The sequence below is a fragment of the Bidens hawaiensis genome, unplaced genomic scaffold, assembly GCF_021521415.1.
Source record: "Bidens hawaiensis isolate Kalapana, Puna unplaced genomic scaffold, B.hawaiensis_p1.1 tig00011762_1, whole genome shotgun sequence".
NCBI classification, from domain to species: domain Eukaryota; kingdom Viridiplantae; phylum Streptophyta; class Magnoliopsida; order Asterales; family Asteraceae; genus Bidens; species Bidens hawaiensis.
This window is the reverse complement of record NW_027491932.1, coordinates 274,435-295,543: the sequence shown is the minus strand read 5'-3', so window position 1 is coordinate 295,543 and position 21,109 is coordinate 274,435. Positions and strand designations below refer to the sequence as shown.

General features: G+C 35.0%; 1 protein-coding gene across 1 annotated transcript; it reads left to right on the top strand.

The window, feature by feature from the left end:
* The first annotated feature begins 5,288 nt into the window (after positions 1–5,288).
* On the top strand, positions 5,289–7,971 carry LOC143538922 (high-affinity nitrate transporter 2.1-like). Its single transcript, XM_077032364.1, has 3 exons — positions 5,289–6,517; positions 6,630–6,745; positions 7,250–7,971. Exons 1-3 carry the CDS (start codon positions 5,708–5,710, stop codon positions 7,914–7,916), a joined length of 1,593 nt encoding a protein of 530 aa, XP_076888479.1. The 5' UTR covers positions 5,289–5,707; the 3' UTR covers positions 7,917–7,971.
* Positions 7,972–21,109: the final 13,138 nt, after the last annotated feature.

The window sequence follows — 21,109 nt, the reverse complement described above, 5'->3', positions numbered from 1 at the left end:
GTATTTCTTGGTCTTACGTGTGAACAAATACGGGTCAACTCTGGATATGGAGTTGAAGTTGTGAATGAGATATTAATTGAAACTGGATATTGACACATATTTGGGTGTTTGTGGGCAAAGAAATTGTTGTTGTTCGAGGTTGACCAACTGAAGAAATTCAAATCGAACCGAAGGTTTTCGTCATTACTGGATTGCGATCAGAGCATATTATTTATGTTATTTTCAAGGCGTTCGAGAATTGGCCTCTGTTACGATTTTGGAACAAGTTGGATTTAATCGGGAATTAATTTGTTTATGTTCTTGATCGTTATCCATGGTGATTGAAGATGCTTCGGATTAACTAATGGTCATGTGTGTTAGATTCTGTCAAGGTGGTTTTGTGATGAAATTGATCACTTGATGTTGAGTAGTTGAAGATTGAACCTTATCTTACTATACAATTCCGACGTGATGGTGAAGTTGTGGAGGGAGCCCAACTTCACGTGTTGGTGAAGTTAGAAGAACTTCACGTGATTGGTTGAGATGATCAATTAGGCACGAGGATGCATGCATGTCAAATACCTTATTCGATATAGTCGGAGAAGCTTACACTGAAGGGGAGATCTGATATGGAAGATGTCGGGTGATTGGTAGATTTGTGGAGTTACAAGACAGTTTCAGACACGGCTGGTTGAAGGCAGGATGGATGTTGCATGTATATGTGAAGTTCAAGTTTGAAGATCACAGTGCAATCGAGTCCTACAAGAAGAAGCAAACAGAAGATCATCAGTTAAGAGGGAGTCTGTTGGTGCATGCTTTGTAACAGATGATCTTTTGTGTTTGTTAGAATTGAGAGCAACGGTCAAAGGGGAGTCTGTTGGTGCATTTTGTGACCGTCGCTATGCAATTTTGACCAGCGGAGACGAAGTGGCGAAGTCAGAACAACTTCGCCATAGGCGAAGTCAGAACAACTTCGCCTACAGGCCCAAGCCCAAGCCCGCGAAGTTGGTTATCTATATATATGTGTGTCTTGTTTAGGGTTTAGTAATCTAGAAAGAGAGTATTTTGTGTGTTCAGTTCAATTGTCTAGAGAGAAACAGAGAGGGAGAGTCGTGTGGGACGACCCGAGGTAGAGCTCACCTCGGGTCGGTCGTGTCTTTGTTTGTGTTCGGTTTGTAACGTGGTTTGGTTTTTATATAAAGGATCTGCAGATTCGTTTATCCCATTAGTGTGTTTGTTCGTGTGTTTGTTTATGTGTAATTGTGTTCTTCGTCTTCTACACCATTAAACGAGTCTAGGAGGATTCCGCACTCCTAGACCTCGTGCGGATCTCGTATCGATCAGCGACGCCCCAGGAAACCTACAGGTTTTCTTGAACACAAACAACTCTCTTTCTGAAAATGAAACAAACATATATAAAGTAGTTAATTCTTTGTATGATTTGAAACAAACTCCACATATATGGAATAAAAACTGACTGGTTTGTTGCTTGAAATGGTTTTATACCAAGTGTAAGTGATCGTTCTTTGTTTGTTAAAGCTGTTGAGTCTATTTTTGAGATATTACTTGTAAATGTGGACGATATATACATTGACTGGAAATGATAGTTGTGAAATATCCAAAAACCTTTTTGAATAATATGTTTTTATTAAACACTTAGAATTTTCTTTCTTTTTCTTTTGGAACTGATATATTATAATAATAAGAATAAATATATGTTTTGTCTTTCTCAAAGGAAATATTGTATGGATTTGTTAAATGAGTTTGGATATCCAACAGTTTGACCCCCACCAGTCCACCACGTGAGTAACTATGGCGCCGGTAATCTGACTATGGTGATGATTCGGATCAGACAGCCGCCACGGCAGTCAACGTTGATTGGAATTCACGGGTCGTTTGTCTTTAAAGCCGCCATGTTGTCCGTAGAAAGGCCACGAACCAAATGGAGAACAAGGCATTGTTCATTCTTAAGCTGGTCATATGTAGCGGAAACCTTTCAAAATCTGTGACTAGAGTCTTAGAAAAAAAGCAAACATATGTAGCAAAATTTGTTGCTAAATTTTGTACTAGAAAGGGTAACAAAAGTCGTGACAAACTTCAAAGCTATAAACATTAGAAAAAAACTCTAGTTAAAATCCATAGCCAACTCTCCATCTATAATCCGTAGCAAATTCCATAGCTAAAAATAGTAGCAAAAAAATATTTCCATAGCTAAAATTATATATATCTTTATATAGCTAAAACCGTAGCAAATATATATACCCCGTAGGTATAAATTGTAGTGAACAATTTGCGACGAGACCTATGGTTACGAACTAATAGATAATAAATTTATAGCAAAATGGGAGTTTTCTATGGAGTTGACCTTAGCATAATCTTATTTTTTTAGCAGTGTGTAACATACCTAAAGTTCGTTTAGCCATTCATTCTGATTAGAAATAATCTTCTATCCGTGTTGTATGCTTCCAAATCATTAGCATTGTGAAATATCATGTCTGTAATTAAACCCTTGAGGTAAGTGATAAGCCCAAGACTTTTGTAGGAGTTGCATGTGGCAACAAAACCCTTTAAATATTCCATATAGATTTTATTACCTATGTGTGTTGATGCAAGTTGCGATTAATTAGTAACTATTTAATTATGCTAAGATGACAATGGCTGTAGTTTTGACTGTAAATTAATTGTATTGTCAAACTAATGAAATCAGCTTAATCAATATATATATATATAATAAATATCATTATTAACTTATCATGTCATCAAAATATCTGATATGGGTCCTGTTTTTCTTTAATAGCGTTTGGACTATTCTAAATACATGAGTGAGTGTTTTTGAGACATGATATCAGTAGTCATGCATACTGATTTTGATCCAGAAACACCAAAAAGAAGAAAACTCATAACTATAAGAAACCTTTTTGAGGCAGGTTTCAAATCTAAAACCACAAAAATCTCAAGCCATAACCAACAACTTCAATACATTGAACCAGAAAACCCATTGTGATCCTATTTCTAGTAAGGGTCATTTTAGCTACTTGTAGTAATCAAGTATATAGGAAATCATTAAATTAATGTAATCTGTAACATGAGACTTTCAAATTGCGACTACAATATCATTTTAATGATGTGGCATCTAAATTAGCAGTTGACTAAACTTTTAATATTGTCAAGTTTGATTGCGTGTCATGACTTTAAAGTTGATTTAGACTTTCTAATTTTCAATGACGTAATCCTTATAACTTTTAACATTATATTTTACTATTAGTTTTTTATTCTAATCAATCTAAATTACTCTCTAACTCAGTTTTAATCTGAAACTTCATCTATAGAACTTGCTTTGACACATATTGAATTCACTTTCTGCTTTTTGAGTTCATTGATGTTTTAATCTAATGTTATATATGATAATAGGAACATTTCCATTATTTTACTATATATAAATGAGAAATTTGGTGCCGCAACTTAGCGTGCGGCACCGTCTTGGTCGATTAATTTTATTTGTTAGTTTAATTACCATAACAAATGTAATGGAAACCGGTCAAACGTTAATTTTTTTTGTTTCAAACCTTGTACCATAACAAACCTGAAAGAAACCATCCAAGTACGGGCATAGTCGCGGCCTTATTTAAAGTCCATGACCGACAACACTCGGGTTTTACCAATGCGCAAGTTTACCGACCCCCCCCCCCCTTATCAAAATTGGTCGTTGGTCCACCTCAATGTTTATATTTCTTTTTCGTTTTTAGTTCCCGTACCTTAAAATACATAATCAAAACCAACTGAATTTGTGTCAAGTTACCGTCTCAATGCTCGGGACCGCAACACTTGGGCTCTACCACCGCTGGGTTTACCAACCAAATAAACATCGTATTAAATATTTTGTTTTCTTATATGTTAATATTTTTACATGTTAATTTGACGAATTATTTTTTGGGTTTTAATGCACAAATTTTACCAATGCTGTCTATATCGTAACGAACACAGCTGATGCTGACCGAATTCTTGTCGAATCATCTTCGTAACACTCGAGTTTTACCTAGGGATGAGATCGGGACCGTACTGGTACCGACCGGTCCCGAAAATCGCGGATTCTTGGTACCGGTACGGGACCGGAACGGCACCGGTATTTAAGGTAAAATTTCGGGAATTTTCGGGAAATACTGGTCCCGTACCGTACCGGTACCAAAACTCAAAACGTTCTACCAGGTTAGCGGAGAGTGACTCACCTACCAGGTTACCTGTCCTTATGAAGGAAAGTGCGCATGAAAGTCTTTACGGAAGACCATCAAATTACTGATTAGGAAGCCATCTATTCTGCTAATACCGGTCCTATCCTCTCCTTTCTCTGATTCCCAGTGAGGGGTATAAGTAGTCTAAACGCTCTTTCCAGCGTTTGGAACTCTATTCTTGGCCCTAACGATAAGAGAACGATCAAGCAGAAAGAGCATAAGGAAGGTACAGCCCAACTATGAGGTACATTACCGACGGTACCGAATCGGTACCGATTTCGGTACCGGTACCAACCGGTACCATTCCCGAATTTGCACATCCCTAGTTATATATAATCAAAAACCAACTTGAAGTTTGGTTCTTATTATTTTGCCACTAATTTCTCAAATATTACCTTTTGTCTCATAGAGTTTTACTTTTACTTCTTTAGAGTTTTATCGTTTAAGTTTTAAACTTATCTTCAACCTAAGTTATAAATATTAACCTTTTGATAATCAATTTTGGTAATTAATAAAACTTTGATTCTATCAACTTTTATCACAATATTTTTGGTCTTATAAATTAGGCTACAAACATTTGTCACAAAACTTTTAGACTTTCAACTTCGGCCACAAAGACTTTTCACTAATTATAATAAAAATTTTTGTTTTTTAACTTTGGCCACAAAACTTATACCTTAACGAATTGAAGAAATACCGACTGAGATCCAGATGCATCCCCGCCACAACGCGTAGTAGGTTTTGAGCATGTAACACTTTTAACATGCTCCGCCTCAACGGACAGACATAAGTATTTGTTTATATATACAGAATTCGACAATCATAGATGAGATTCTATATTTATCATTTTAGTTTATCGGAAAGCTTAATATATTTGTTGATACAACACGGAAGCCAAAAAAATATGTTTGATACGCTTTAGCAAATTACCGAGCCAGCTCCATCATACCCGCTTGTAATCGAGCTGATTTCGAGCGATCTGTTTTTAGGCGAAATTAGAAACACAAAACTAGTCATCAAGAATTTGTGTGAAGGCAGATAAATGCAGATATTATTTAGTGTTCGCCTGCCTCTCGTGTAGTTGACCAAAAGTGTGTTGCTTAATCACACATAGCTGTACCCAAAATCAGAAGCATCTAGCTAGTATAGTATATTCCATATGTTGCTGTAAACTTATCTTAATTTGTGGTAAAGATCTTTTGGAATATCCGATAAGGCCAAATACTATTCCACTTCATAGTATGCGGCAAACTGGATTCCTTAGCAAAATATATACAACCTTTTGGGAATGTCCACAAGCTACAATATTTTAAGCCTTCTCTTTGTCAACCCTTGTAAGTATATATAATATTCTAAAACCATTTCATCATCCCCTCAACTTGTACTATTAAATATCTAAACCATGCCTATATAAACACCAAATATCTTTGTGATCACACTAACATATCAGCCAACAACAAAAAACATTAAATCAAATATTAATTAATAAAGTAACAACAATGCCTACGATTGAAGGTTCACCAGGAAGCTCCATGCATGGAGTGACCGGCAGAGAAGCAGTGATGGCCTTTTCGGTGGCCTCTCCGGTGGTGCACACCGATCGCACCGCGAAATTCGACCTACCAGTCGATTCCGAACACAAAGCAACCGTGTTCAAACTATTCTCATTTGCAAACCCTCACATGAGAACATTCCACCTCTCCTGGATATCTTTCTTCACCACCTTCATCTCCACCTTCGCGGCCGCTCCACTTGTCCCCATCATCCGGGACAACCTGGACCTCACCAAAGCCGACATAGGGAATGCGGGTGTGGCGTCTGTTTCGGGTAGTATATTCTCCAGGCTGGCCATGGGTGCGGTTTGTGACTTGTTGGGGCCTCGCTACGGCTGCGCCTTCCTCATCATGTTGTCCGCTCCCACCGTCTTTTGCATGTCTTTTGTAAGCGACGCTAGCGGGTACATAGTTGTCAGATTCATGATCGGGTTCTCCTTAGCTACGTTTGTGTCATGCCAGTACTGGATGAGTACCATGTTCAACAGCAAGATTATCGGGCTGGTGAACGGGACAGCGGCCGGTTGGGGGAACATGGGGGGTGGTGCCACGCAACTCCTTATGCCGGTGTTATTCGAGATCATCAAGAAGGCTGGAGCGACACCATTCACGGCTTGGAGGATTGCATTTTTCATACCAGGGTGGTTTAATGTAATTATGGGCATTTTGGTGTTGACTCTTGGCCAAGATTTGCCTGATGGTAACCTTGGTGCCCTTCAGAAGAAAGGTGATGTTGCCAAAGATAAATTCGGCAAGGTAAACTTTTATCTCACGCGCGTGTCACTTCTGTATCATATCATAACATATCATAAATTTGTGACGTATTTTGAATTTTCGCATGTTTTTCATCCTTTTCTTTTTCATTTAGGTTTTATGGTATGCTGTGACAAACTATCGAACATGGATCTTTGTTCTTCTCTATGGTTACTCCATGGGTGTTGAGTTGACAATTGATAACGTCATCGCTGAATATTTCTTCGATAGGTATATTCTATGTTTCTATTGATTAATAACCGTATATTCTCTGGGCCACTTAATTAACTTATCATTTTACGTACAAAAGTGTTACTTATACATAAAAAAATATGATAAGAGGTTAATTATTATTCTAATATTTGAATGGAGAACATACACGGACTAAAATATACTCAGAAAATTGTTGTAGAAAAAAAAATGAAAATGGTGGGACTTGAAATGTAACAATTTGAATATGGTTTGTTACTAGCTAAGAAGAACACTTTCTTCATCATATAATAGGTTTCTTTACTGGTATTTACAAGGACGCTTGTAAATGATGAAACTTAATATTTGCATGATTAATAAATTGGGTAACTATTTAGTTGACAATAAACTAAGTTTATACTGAACTTTTAAAAACAGTGAACACAATGAACAATAACCAAATATACTTAAAAGCTAATAGTCATCTAAAAATTAAAATTGTACATAAATGGTTAACTTATTCCTTGTATTTGTTTATAATTATAGATTTGACCTAAAGCTTCACCTTGCCGGAATCATTGCGGCTTGCTTCGGAATGGCAAATCTCCTTGCGCGTCCCTTCGGGGGTTTCACATCAGATTACATGGCAACACGATTTGGCATGCGAGGTCGCCTCTGGAACCTATGGCTTCTTCAAACTGCGGGTGGTTTGTGTTGCCTATGCCTTGGCTTAGTCAACTCGTTACCATTAGCCATCACCTTTATGATGCTCTTCTCCATCGGAGCACAGGCTGCATGCGGTGCCACATTCGGCATCATTCCGTTCATCTCTCGACGGTCGCTTGGTATCATATCAGGAATGACGGGGGCTGGTGGGAACTTTGGATCGGGGCTAACCCAATTGATATTCTTTGCGAATGCATCTTTCTCAACAGAAAAGGGGTTAACGTACATGGGTATCATGATCATGTTGGTTACAATTCCCGTGAGTTTTGTTCACTTCCCACAATGGGGGAGCATGTTTTTTCCTCCTAGTCAAGACATCATCAAAGGTAGTGAAGAGCATTACTATGTTTCCGAGTGGACCGAGGAGGAAAAACAAAAAGGGATGCACCAAGCAAGTCTAAGATTCGCTGAGAACAGCCGGTCGGAGCGTGGTGGAAGGGTCGCATCGGCTCCAACTCCTCCCGGAAACACTCCTAACCATGTTTGATCAGTTCAAACGGTTTTTACTTTTCAGATAAAGATTTTGCGGTTAATTGAATGGTTATATAATATAATCCACAAACAACATGTATGCTTATCTAAAAATATGGAGTTGCTCAACTAAAAAAGATCAAGTTTTGAATTCTATGTTGTATCACAAAAAATACGTGTATAATTAAATATAAGTGTTTGTTTGTCGATGATTCCTCTTTAAAAGTTTTATTTTTTAGCTACATTTATGAACAACAAAATTAATATATTTCGTACTTGCAACTAATGATATTATTAATGTCTAAACTTACATCTAATTCATTGATAAAGATTGAAATAATAAACTAATACAAAAGTTGAAGCATTGAAAAATTAAGTTAGATACATGTAACAATCGAGTTACATATACTTAACAAACACAGTTACATATCATGTTGGTGAATTGATTTTAATTTATAATAATCAGATTTGTTAACAGAATAAGCGAATGTGGATGTTTTGGACTTAGCTCTCCGATATTTTATTATTCAAGAAAACTAACTAAAAAACTTGAATTACAACTCATACCTTAACTCGGTATTTATATCCTAATAACTTATACGTTTTAAACTATAATTACGATTGCTAATAAAAAATAAATTCAAATAATTTATCCTAACTTGATAATTATGTTTAATCCTTAATTAACTTTACTTGCACTTCAAAACTCTTTCCTTGTACCGCAATGCCATATATAATTAAGCACAGTTCGGTAATTAATTTCAACAATCACCCCCTAATTTCTAAATCGGAATAGGAAGATCTTTAACACCGAGCAAATTTCGCATCTCTTTGAACTTAATCCTCGCAAGAGCTTTCGTCAGTATGTCTGGCCGTTGGTCTTTGCCATTCATCTGTTCAACTTCCAACTCACCATCTTGAACACAGTCCCGAATGAAGTGAAAACGAGATTTGATATGTTTGGTTCGACTATGAAAAAGAGATTTTTCACCAAGTGCTATGGCAGACGTATTATCAATCTTTAATACCACCTTCTACTGTGTCTCTTCAATAATCTCACTTAACAACTCTCGAAGCCAAAAGGTTTAACCCCCAGCTGCTGATGCCGCCACATACTATGCTTCACATGAAAATAGAACAACAATACTTTGCTGTTGAGAACACCAATAGGAGCATCATCATAGTAAAACACGAGACATATAGTAGAACACGTGACATGTGGTGCTTCGACTGTCATCACTAGGGGTGTTAAAAAAAATCCGAATCCGAATAATCCGAAAATTCATATATCCGAATCCTTGATATTCGAATTTTCAGATTCGGATAGTTATTTTAAAAAACTTCGGATATCCGGTATCTGAAACTTTATATTTTATATTTTTTTAGTTATATTTATATTTAAATATATATACTTATGACTTTGTAAACCTTAAGCCCCAATACTGATTGTTATTGACTCTCACAACACTTCTGCTCCAGCCGTCACTACCACACCACCTCCCAAACCCTTGATCTAAACGCCACACGGAGTAAGACCGATTGCCAACACAAACAAAAAATGCGCCACAGCAGATATGGACCGTATACCGGAAAAAGGGAAACATGGATGAAGATCTACAATTGAGGTCGATTAAAATGGAGATGACAAAGTGTCTTTGTTCATGGTCGGCACTTGGCAGTGGTTCGTGGTTTTGGGTTGGTTTATGACTGTGTGGTGGTTTTGGACTTCTGGTCACATGTTGTTCGTTGCTTTAGTAAACGAGAGAACAACTGTTTGAATTTCCAAATCTAAATTGTATATATCAATTTGGCTTGATTGTTGTGGTTATGTATTTGAAGGATAATTGTTTTTAAACAATTAATCTATGGAATATATACTTTTTCTCTATTTTTTTTGTTTTTATTTATTATTTTTTTAAGATCGGATATCCGTTTCACTATCCGAACGGATATATGAAATTTCGGATATGGATTCGGATAATGAAATCCATTATTCGAAATGATCGGATATCCGAAGTTTTGATATCGAAAACTCCGGATATCCGACTTTGAACACCATGGCTGTCACCAAACCCGAGTAGTAAGCCGGTTCCACCTCAACCATGCTTAATTCCATAATTTAACATGTCATGTATGTATCGCATAATCTGTTTCACCACCACCGAATGAAGAACTCTCGGGCTTTGCATATACCGACTCACCACCCACGCTACAAAAACAATTGGTATTTGGGACTGAAAATTTAGTCTCTAATACCACATAATCAGTACATAATGGTCATCGAGGACTGATTTGTCAGTTCCCGGCCAGTAACGGATGCTTAGTCCTAAATAGTGGTTTTGGTAACTGAAAATCACTCCCCAATGTATGACACCAACAGAGGCTAATGCCCAGTCTTCGATACATAAAAATTCAGTCCTCAATTTATTCTCTGGTACCAAGTCATTTTAGTCTTTAAAACATTTTTTCAACGACTGCAAATTAGTCTTGGATGCTATGATATTTTAGTCTCTAATGCATAATTCTAGGGACTGTAAATCAGCCCTCTAAACAAGTGTAATTGTCCCTAATACGTTTCATTAGGTTCGTAGTTTATATAAGATCAGTCTCCAATAAGATTCTTTAAAGAGTGGTTATCACCTCAATATAGCTTGATGTCAGTCGTTAATTTGCTTCTTTTAGAGACTGAAAATCAATATTTATATTTAGTCCCTGATATATTATTTAGAGATTGAAATCAGTCTTCTAAACTAGTTAGTATGTTTTTTCAGTGACTACCTTTTCAGTCTTTAAAACTATCTCAGTTTCATTGGGTTTTTTTAGAGATTGAAAATTAGCTTCTAATAACATGCATAGAAAAAAAAATTTATACAAATTCACATCTTTCAAACTTCTAGCTCATAAAATGTACAGAAATTTACAAAATTATATAAATTCTTCATATATAAAGAAATTAGGTTACATATATAGAGTTGAAGAGACTACTTGACTTTGACTATAATATGAAATATAATACTTCTAGCCATCGTCTTCATGCTTATTGTTGTAGGCAATCGGGTTCTTCTTATCTCCTGTCACCCTCATAGTTATCATCTTTGTTGTTATAGGCTAAACACAAAATAAATCCAGTAGTCAAAAGCTATAAGAAAATCAACAAACTGGCCAAACAGTCAAACTCACTGTTCTAAGTTTCTAAAATTAAGAGCACTCACAGCAGCAGCAGAAAATTTCTTGTCAAACTTTTCTTTAAATTGTTTGTTAAATTCCTTAATGAAAGAAACATTAGAGAAAGAAAAATTAGCCTAAACAGTGTAATCGATTCGGCTCATTCGGGTCCATTAGTGCTGCAAGCCACCTGATTACCTGTAATGAAGAATAATCACCGGTCAGAGTTGTCTTTGATAATTTGGAAACACAAAGTTAACGTGTATATAAATTCACTCTCTATGTGTAATGATATGCATTCCATCTAAATGATATAATAGGAGAAGAGATATTATCATGTGGCATTGAATATGCACCAAGATCCAAAACTTCAAATTTTTTGCAAGCCAGTCTCTATGCTGCCTGGGTCTATAGCCACAACAAAAAAATATACAATATCAAAGATTGAAAATCTTGTAAATGTATTTACAAATTTGCCCAATGCTCCACCAAAACCATCTAGTATTCTATCTTAACAATGCTCGTGAAACGTCTATAGGGTTCACAAAGCTAGGTTAGTATGCTTATATTAGACAATGATGAATATATTTGTTGTAATGATATGGAAATAGATATAATAGCACAAGAAACTATGACATCTCAAACAAACTAAAAAGTTTGAGGCCCTATTCAAAACTAACATTAACACACCAGTCAAACAAATTATGAAGGTAACTAGCAGAGATAAATACATGTTATAAACAGTTAAACTACCATCAAGAACTTCATAATAAATAAAAATTACGTTAACAACAGTTATCACCTACCATATATTAGGTATATAATACAGTAGCAAAGTGACAAGTGTGTCAACAATTATAAATTCCTTGTTGAAATAATTATCATAATTCATTAGCAGAGCATGTTTTAAATTTAAAGGACTTATGATTCACCACTTCACTCAAATCCCACATAATCTAATTTTAATTAGGGTAAAAAAGAAAAACAACATGAACAAAAAAATTAAAATTATGTTGCTTTTAACCTACACTAATATAATGTTTTTCAAACAATAAGGTCAAAACTTCACCAACCGCCCAACGTTTCATCTATGGTTGTTGAATCAAAATTTAATTGTTACCTTTAAACTTTTAATCCATAAATATATAATAAAGAAACATGAAAGAATCATAGCATGGAAATAATTAGAATTAGTAAAATGTAAAAGTAAACGGACCTCATGAACAAACAACAATGGAATTATAACTGATGCAGAGACTAGAGGGGAAAAAAGCCATCGCGGGTAGCAAATCTTGGTCACCGGTGCGCTAAGAATAAACGTAGGAACCATCACCGCAACCCATTCAATTTTTTGATGACTTCTTCATTCCAAGCCAACGCCATATGATGTGTGGAGAGAAAGCTTCAAAATCTCACTCTTTGATTATTTTAGTGACAAAGCACCATCGGCTGCAGTATTACGAGTGGGTGGGGGCTGATTTAGGGTTAATTGGCTAAGTGGGATTTGGGAATGTGAATTGGGTTGGGAGGGAATTTAGGAACACGGGAGTATTTGACTTTTTTAAAAATTTTTAAATTTGAAAGAAAACTTATATACAATTGTTTTTACGACCAACAAACAAATGCATAGGTATTTTGTTCGGGGTGACACAATGGTAAAATGTCACCCTCAGCTGGCCCAATCAAGCTCCGTAAGCTCCTCCAAGTTATCTCCACTTCCGGGGAGAACTCACCCACCCAAAGACCCATTAGTGGTAAAACCCGGACGCGCTCAGGATCCAACTAGATATCATAAAGATCTCAGTCTTTCTTCATTGAGTCAACCCCCCCCCCCTCCCCCACACACACAAAGTGTTGGAAGTGAGATTGAAGTTGAGTCACTATTGAGAAACCAAACTTTCTATCACTACACCACATTGAAAAGTACACAAACTTATATAGATAGAAAAAAATTTAGAACTTATAGAAATGAGTGGGAATTAATGATTTTTTGGAGGTAAAAATTAAAAAATATTTTAGTTTTAGGAAAAATTTAAATGCAAAAGAGAACAAAATGAAAACTGTGAAAAAAATTTGTGGCCAAACAAAAAGATACGTAAAAATATTCAAAAAAAAAAAAATCATAACTCAAAAATTTTAAAAACAAAACTATTTTCCCTCGTCTTTCAATTTAAAAAAAAAAACCCCGAAAAAGACACAATGTGTAGAGAAAAGACACAATGACGAAAAAAAACAAAAAAAAACAATGATAAATAAAATAAACACAATACCAAGCAATATATAACACAGTGTTTAGTAATATAACGCAATATTAAAAAAAGTCACAGTCAATGACGAAAATAAAAAGAACATACAATAATCTTTTTCACTCAACATTTTATTTATTTATTTGAAACGAGGAAGAAGAGAGAAACATTCTTGTTTTTTACTTTTGTTATTTTGTTAAAATTTTTAGTTATGGTTTTTTTATTAATTTTATATTATTTTTAATGAGGGTTTTATTGAGGTCATAAATTTTTCTCATTCTTCTCATTTTTTTTTCTTTTATAGAATAATCTGACATTTTAATTTTATTATATTGTGATATTTAATATTTAAGCAAAAAATAATATTAACACTTATATAAAAATTGCCTTTTTTAAATACTAAAATATGTAAGTCTATATAATAAAAGAATATGTGTAATATAAATTATGTACGTAATCTGGTTATATACTTATAGTCATTATTTATCAAGAAATTTTCTAATGTGTACAACTTTTTTTATATTGCAACTATTTTTATGTCGTTAAATTGATTTTAATTATGTTTTGAATAACTATATACATCCATTATATTTAATGGATTAACCATGAGTGTCAGTTCCTAGTTCTTTCATACATAAAAAGCACTTTGGGACTTAATATTAGTTCAGTTTAAGATCACTTACAAGGTTTTTGCAAATGGTTTGAGACTATCAAAAGGCGTTTGAGACTAATTAATAAGTCACAAATACGGCTAAAATAGGAATAGTTATAACTGGTTTTTAGTCTATAAAATATTTCTTTAAAAAGGCACAATATGCCTCAGTTATTATTAGAGACTCAATATTAGTCCTTGCTAATTTCATCAATAAAACTCTTCAGAGACTAAGTATTTGATCTGAATCAGTCTTAAATAAGGAGCCTTACATATTTTCTAGACAGATTTTGAATCTCCAATACTTTTCTTAAAATGTTGTATTTGCAACAAACAATCAGTCCTTGATCATTGCATCTATAGAAGGTGCTCAAGACCGAATATTAGTCCATAATTCGATTTGTTTTGGAAAAACTAAGAGCTAATTTTTAGTCCCTAATATGTTCATTAGAGACTGAAAATCAGTCGCCATACATTTGCGTGTTTTTCATTACGTATTTGGGACTGATTTTCAGTCGCCGATAAGTTTCCTTATAATACCATATATTTCCTATACATTTTGGTAACTGAATTTTAGTCTCTAATAAGGTGCCACAATATTAGCGACTGGTTATCAGTCACTAATATCATTCACGTAAAAATCAGTCCCAAATATTATTAGTGACTGATAAATCAGTCTCAGATGTCAAGTATTTGAGACTGATATATTAGTTCCTTAAAGTTTAGTCTCTAATGGTCACTTTTTTTGTAGTGCCAACCGTGTACGCGACTTAAATGTCATTTTATTAAAATATAACTTTTGACCCCTTTTACTAAAATATCATTTTATGTAAGCAAGTGGTTTTTAATACAGATAAGTTAACTCACTTTAAAGATGATTACTAAGTGAATTGTCTTTGATACTTCAGTTAAATAACCCTTGTATTATGCCTAAAATACCAATTAAGTTTAGTTGAGTCTTAAATGATTAACCTTGAATTACCAAATCTTAACCTGCACAACTCTTGAACAATTATATTACTCATTAATAACCACTCAAAAGTTGTTTTAAATTGGTTATGTTGCACACTCACTTATTGAGTAATTAACCGATCTTAGTGGGTGAACACCAACAATCCGTTTCCACAACATTGCTGATAATTCTCATTCTAAAATGGCCAATCACTATTAATATTCCATTTGTCCATATCAATATTAAGATTTATGTTTTTTCCCAACCAAGCCTTAACAAGAATGGCGATTTCTCGACTTATCATAAATCTCATAATCTTGGTGGCTCTTTAAAAGTTTCTTAAGTTATTCCGCAAACCCTTAAAAGAGTGGCAGTTCCCCGGCTTATTGTCAAGCTCGGCGTTTAGGGGTTGATTTTAAGGATTCTTAATTTATCAACTAAGTTCTTATAAGAATAGCGATTTCTCGACTTATCATCAAGTTCGGGGTCTTGATGTCTATTTTAAAGTTCGCCAAGGCTTCGCAAGACTAGCAATTTCTCGGCTTATCGTTAAGCTTAGCACTTGGGGTATATTTTAAGAGTATTTTAACATTCCTCATCAAGTGATAATTGCAACACAACCATTAGTGATTAAAAACCGATTACATGTTTTACTAGCATTATCAAACTTCAATTAAGATTCATTATAAACCAAGATGATATTATGGAAGTTTAGCCACTAATATACATAATGATAGTTATCAAACTAATAGATATAAACATGATCAAACTGAAACAACCTAACCAATTTGTATGACTAATCTTTGATGCTAATGACTTCTCCCAAAAGCTTAATCTCCTTAATCTTTAAGATTGGATGGGATTGATTCCCTTATTAATGGTGGTGAAAGGAAGTGGTTGGAGAGTATTGAATGCTCTTCCAAGGGGTGTTTAACTCCATTAAATAAAGAAGAAGAACATTCAATATGTAGGCTGATCAGACCCTCAAGGCACGACCGTGCTAAGCAAGGCACGACCATGTCACCAATTCTGTCCCGCTGCATTAATTGCTCTTGTCAGTTTGTACGACTCAAAGGTAACACGGATATGTTAAGCAAGGCAAGACCATGTTGAGTTCCATAACAGTCCAAACCCTTCCTGAATTGTCATTTTCTCTTGTTTTGAAGGCATGGTTGTATTTTGGGAATGCATGACCGTGTTTTGCTTCAAAACCTTCTATTTTGTCTTTTCGTATTGCCTTTGAGAGCATATGGTGTGTCTTGGTTAACATGGCCATGTCATGATTTCCTGATTTTTGTCTTTACTTCGTATGCTCTAGGCATGACCATGTTTTGATTCACCATGGGGTGTGTCTTGTCAGTTTCACTGTTTATCTCCGTTTTTCTTCGTATTTCAGCTTGTTTTATTTCGTAGGACTATATTTACCTATAGATAGAAGTTATAAACATCAGTGGTTATTTATTCTAATATAGTTTCCGAACTTACGCTTGTTTGGAGATATTTTGGTACATAAAAGATGCATAATTTTTTATACATCAAAAGACAACAAGATCATCGCTTGATATGCTGATAGGCTTAACAAATGAGTAATTTTCATAGAGATATAAACTAAAATATCCGCCTATGCTAGTTGCTATACACTTATGTAGTGGTTGTACGTCTCCACTTTTAAGTCATATAAATGAATGCATATCATACACGAGCCCGTTAGTGATTGGTCACCAAAATTGTTTAATAAGCTGTAGTCTCAAATGTTAAAGATTTCAAGGTTGAATCATGAATAAATTGCAAAAGTGCTTAAATGTCTTTAAAATCAACCCAAAATGTTGATAATTACAAGCAAAAGGGATATATTAGAATCACTTGAGGTGGGGCAATGAGTAAGTCCTTAACACATTGAATGAAGGCATGTAAGTTCGAACTGCGCGGAAAGTAAATCCATGGTTCAACCTTTACTGTTTGTAAAAGTTTGCAAAAGTTTAATATGTTCTTAAACTGTTTTGATCAATCATTAGGGGGTCGGAGTCAATTCGGAGTGATCTGGTGAACACAAACTAAGCCTGATGTATGATGAAGTCAGTAACTTGTTGGATTAAATGGAGACCACAAGTATTGTGCTTAATCTATACCTTAACATATCATTTTGATACCAAAATACTTGTTAAGTTTAAAGTGGACAAAATATATCCACAATCGACTTTGGGTTCTTGGCACGATAATATTGAAATAGAAGTGTGATCTAGGACGTTAACGAACAGTGTGATTCCATGTTGTGATCTTTTCGTAAAAATATTAGAATACTTTGTAAATATTATTTAATAAATAATATTAATTTCATTTTTACTGCTTAATTTATTTTTAATTTTATTTTGTTTCATGTTTTTAACTTAATATCCTATTTTAGGTTATTTAATTTTAATTTTGATTTCAATTTTAATTTTAGTTATTTTTCTTCTATTCCTTATATTTATTGGCTTAAGTAAAGATCCTTCAAGCAAATGTTGTCCAAAGTGTAAATCGTCAAAAATATATCTTGTATGTATTTGAAGTGTTTGGGTTCGGTGTAGAAGTATTTTTTGGGCTTAAATCGGCAAATATTTTCAAAGTTCGAGGGTTGAGAGTGAATCTTCATTTAAAACTCGAGAAGATTTGACCCGATCGCGAGATAGACTTAACCCTATATAAAGGGTATCTCATTTCTCCTTCACCTTATTCACTCACTTTTTCAAACACTTCCAAAAACCCTCTCAACACACACACACACACACACTCTCTTTCTCTCTCTCTCTAACTGCCTTCAAACACAACATAACTTATATTGTCCATTGGACCTTCCTAAAAGTAGAAAGCACAAACTCTTTATCTTAATTATCAAAGTTCTTCGAAAATCCCTTTTTAACTGATGCAATTAAAGCAAATCCCAAGATTCACACGTGTTGGATTAAAGAAATCCGAGAAAATACAAAAGGGGTAGATGTTATTACTAGTGAGGTGGCAGGAAAGAAGTTGGTTATCACTAAAGCTGACATTAGAAGCGTGTTGAACATCAAAGATGCTCCTGATCAGCTGTTCAAGAAATTCAAGAAGAGTGAACTACAATCCATGGTTGACAGGATGGGATATAACATGAAGTGGCAGACATTGGAGAAGAGGCATCTTCCAGCGTACTAGAGATATTTGTTTCATATAGACGTGCATTGCCTATCTGATCTACGTGGGGGGATTTGATAGCTTACTGACTGATTGGGTTGGAGTGATGGCCTTTTTAATCAACAAAGAGCAGTTCAACTAATCCAGTCTCATTTTCTTATGCATGCACGCTAATGCCTCCACACACAGTTCCTGGATGTTGTATCCGAGGTCCGTTCAGCTGCTGCTTGATGATTTAATGCCTGAGGTACGTAGGCATGTATACAAGGTTGAATATGACGATGATGGGGTTGAGATACCACAAATGCTAAGATGGTGAAACAGACTATGTTCAACACCATGTTAAACACAATAGGAAGAAGGTACAAGTATAGAGGAAGAGATACTAGTGAAAAGTTCGGTTTGTTTGTTGAGACCGAACCAGTTGGTGATGAGAAAGTTGAAGAGTAGCAGAATGTGGAAGAGCCAAATTATGAGGAGACAGAGAATGGGGCCTAAGATGAGTTGAGAAAGTTGTGAAGAAGAAGGCGGTAAAGGCTGAGAAAAAGAAAAAGGAGAAGAAGAAGAAAAGGAAGGTTGTTGGCCTGGCAAGCCTTCTGCTGGTGGTTCTTCCCATCAAACTAAAGAAGAGGAAGAAGAGCCCGAACAACCATTAAAGAGGCTAAGGAAGATAGGGGTCTCCAAGAAGCCCACTTCCTTAAAGGTAATACTTTCTAATATTGTTGTGAAAGAAACCTCCACATTACCATCCCAAACATCCACACCACCACCAACGACCACTCAAACAGATCCATTCCAAGCTTATCCTGAAACCCTCAAACGACATGTAGCGTCCATGAAAGGTAAACAAGTTCATGCGCCATGAACCAAACCCAAAACCACACCATCCAAGTTCTCACTTCATGACTCACTAGTAACCAGCCCCGAATTCTCTCCCACACAACAAACCACGCCCATTCAAGGATCATTCCTATCTAACCTAGACATACCCACAATATTCACATACCAACCTGTAATTGAACCACAACAACCCTCACCTAGATCCTCTGTATTTAGGTCCTCAACCTTCACCGCCATTTAGAGTTGCATCCGTTTGGATATCCACATTCATTTCCTCATCAATGTCCTTACTTCTCACTATTCCCATTCCCACCACTTCCCAAACTGAACCCCAAACCTGTAACACCTCGGCTAAAGCGGAATACACCCGAGTGTGACGTACAGATTGCTCAAAACACATACGATACTATTTAGTGACAATATTATCATTAATTATATTGCGGTGCGCACATATGATGTATATATGTGTGAACCCTCGGGTGGGCAAAAGTGAAATTGCACTAATTTTGACGTTATTTTACTAATCTCGTGAAAATAACGTTAAAAGTGACGGACGGTTAATCAGGCATCATGTAGTGGCGTTGATAGCCGAAAGACAAGGGTACATGCACCGATCAGCCGGTGTCCCGATGATTGAGTGCTATGTGCCTTATGTCCAAGGCTTGATGCAAAACTACTATCGAGCCGGGGGTCTCACCGGAAGCAGCCTCTCTATCCTTATGGGGTAGAGGTAAGGCTGTCTACATCTTACCCTCCTCAGACCCTACCATAGCTTTGCTATTGGTGGGATATACTGAGTACGATGATGATGATGATGATGATTATCATTAATTAAATTAAACAACAAGTACACAAGCTTGGAATCAAATAGATAAATACAAAGAATACATATTAAAGCATCTTTTCCATTTGTTTGAATATCCTAAGTACTAATGTCTTTTTCACGGCAGCATCCTCTAAACAAGGTAATGTAGCATATATATAAATTAATGGTCAACTATATGAATAGTTGGTGAGCTTCCACAGTTTGATAAAAGAACATAAAAATCTACAATTCCATGAACAAGTGTAAATGAGCAAGTAATGTCCTTTCCAGTTGGTAACAACCAACGTACTCAGATAGTAGTGCAAAAAAGGTCATTTCCAGTTGGGATTGTGCACCAACGTACTCGAGTAATGAGGCCCTTTTCCACTCATACCAACAAATGTCTTGAGTGCAAAGGGGGGGGGGGGGGGGGCGTATGATCATACTATATTGAAGTAATCCATGTGCAAGTAATTTTGAGCAAGTAGCAAGTAAACACACAAGTCCATGTAGCAAATTGTAGTTTGTAAATAATGAATAAACAAAATTGTAATTTGGATAGGATATATATGCTACCCCTAAGAGTAGTAAAAGAGTAAAAAGAGGGTGTGAGAAACTCACCTTAAAGTTGAAGACAAACTTGAAATAAAACTGAAAGCGCGTAAAAGAAATCGAAGCAATTGAACTTCATGAACTAGAATTAAAAGTACAAAATAAAATATTAACTAACAACTCATAAAAGTAAATAAATCGATTTGTCGGAAATTAGAAGTGTTTAATGTATATTTTTATTATTTTATGAAGTTTGATATTATAATATTATATTTTAACGATATATTAATTTAATATTATTTAAATTACGGGATTAATATAAAGTTTGAATATAATAATGCTACTGAATTTTGGGTGCTATTGGTACATTTTATCTTGAAAGAGAGTATGTTAACGAATTTTAAAGTTTAACAAGCGATAAATATATATATATATATATACAAATGTTTTACGAGTTTGAACGAGCCTTGAAGAGTTTGAAAGCTTGGTTTTAGGTGACAAATGATAAATATGATTTAACAACTAATTTTATGTAACTTAATATAATTTTATTTGATTTCTATAATTTTTATACATTTTAGTTTGGTTATTATATAAAAGAAAATGATTCTAAAAAAAATAAAACAAGGAGAACGGCCTGACCCGGGTTCGAAATCAGGTCCTTCTGCCCACACTCACATGAACTAACCACTAAACTAGATTGTTTGTTTGTTAAAAGATCATAAACAAAGATATGTTAATTAAAATAAAAGTTCATCATCGTCATCAAAACCCTAGCTTTTCAAATATGTTAAATCCGTTCCATGTTTGTTCAAATTAGTTTAGGGGTTTTGATTTACGGCTTGAA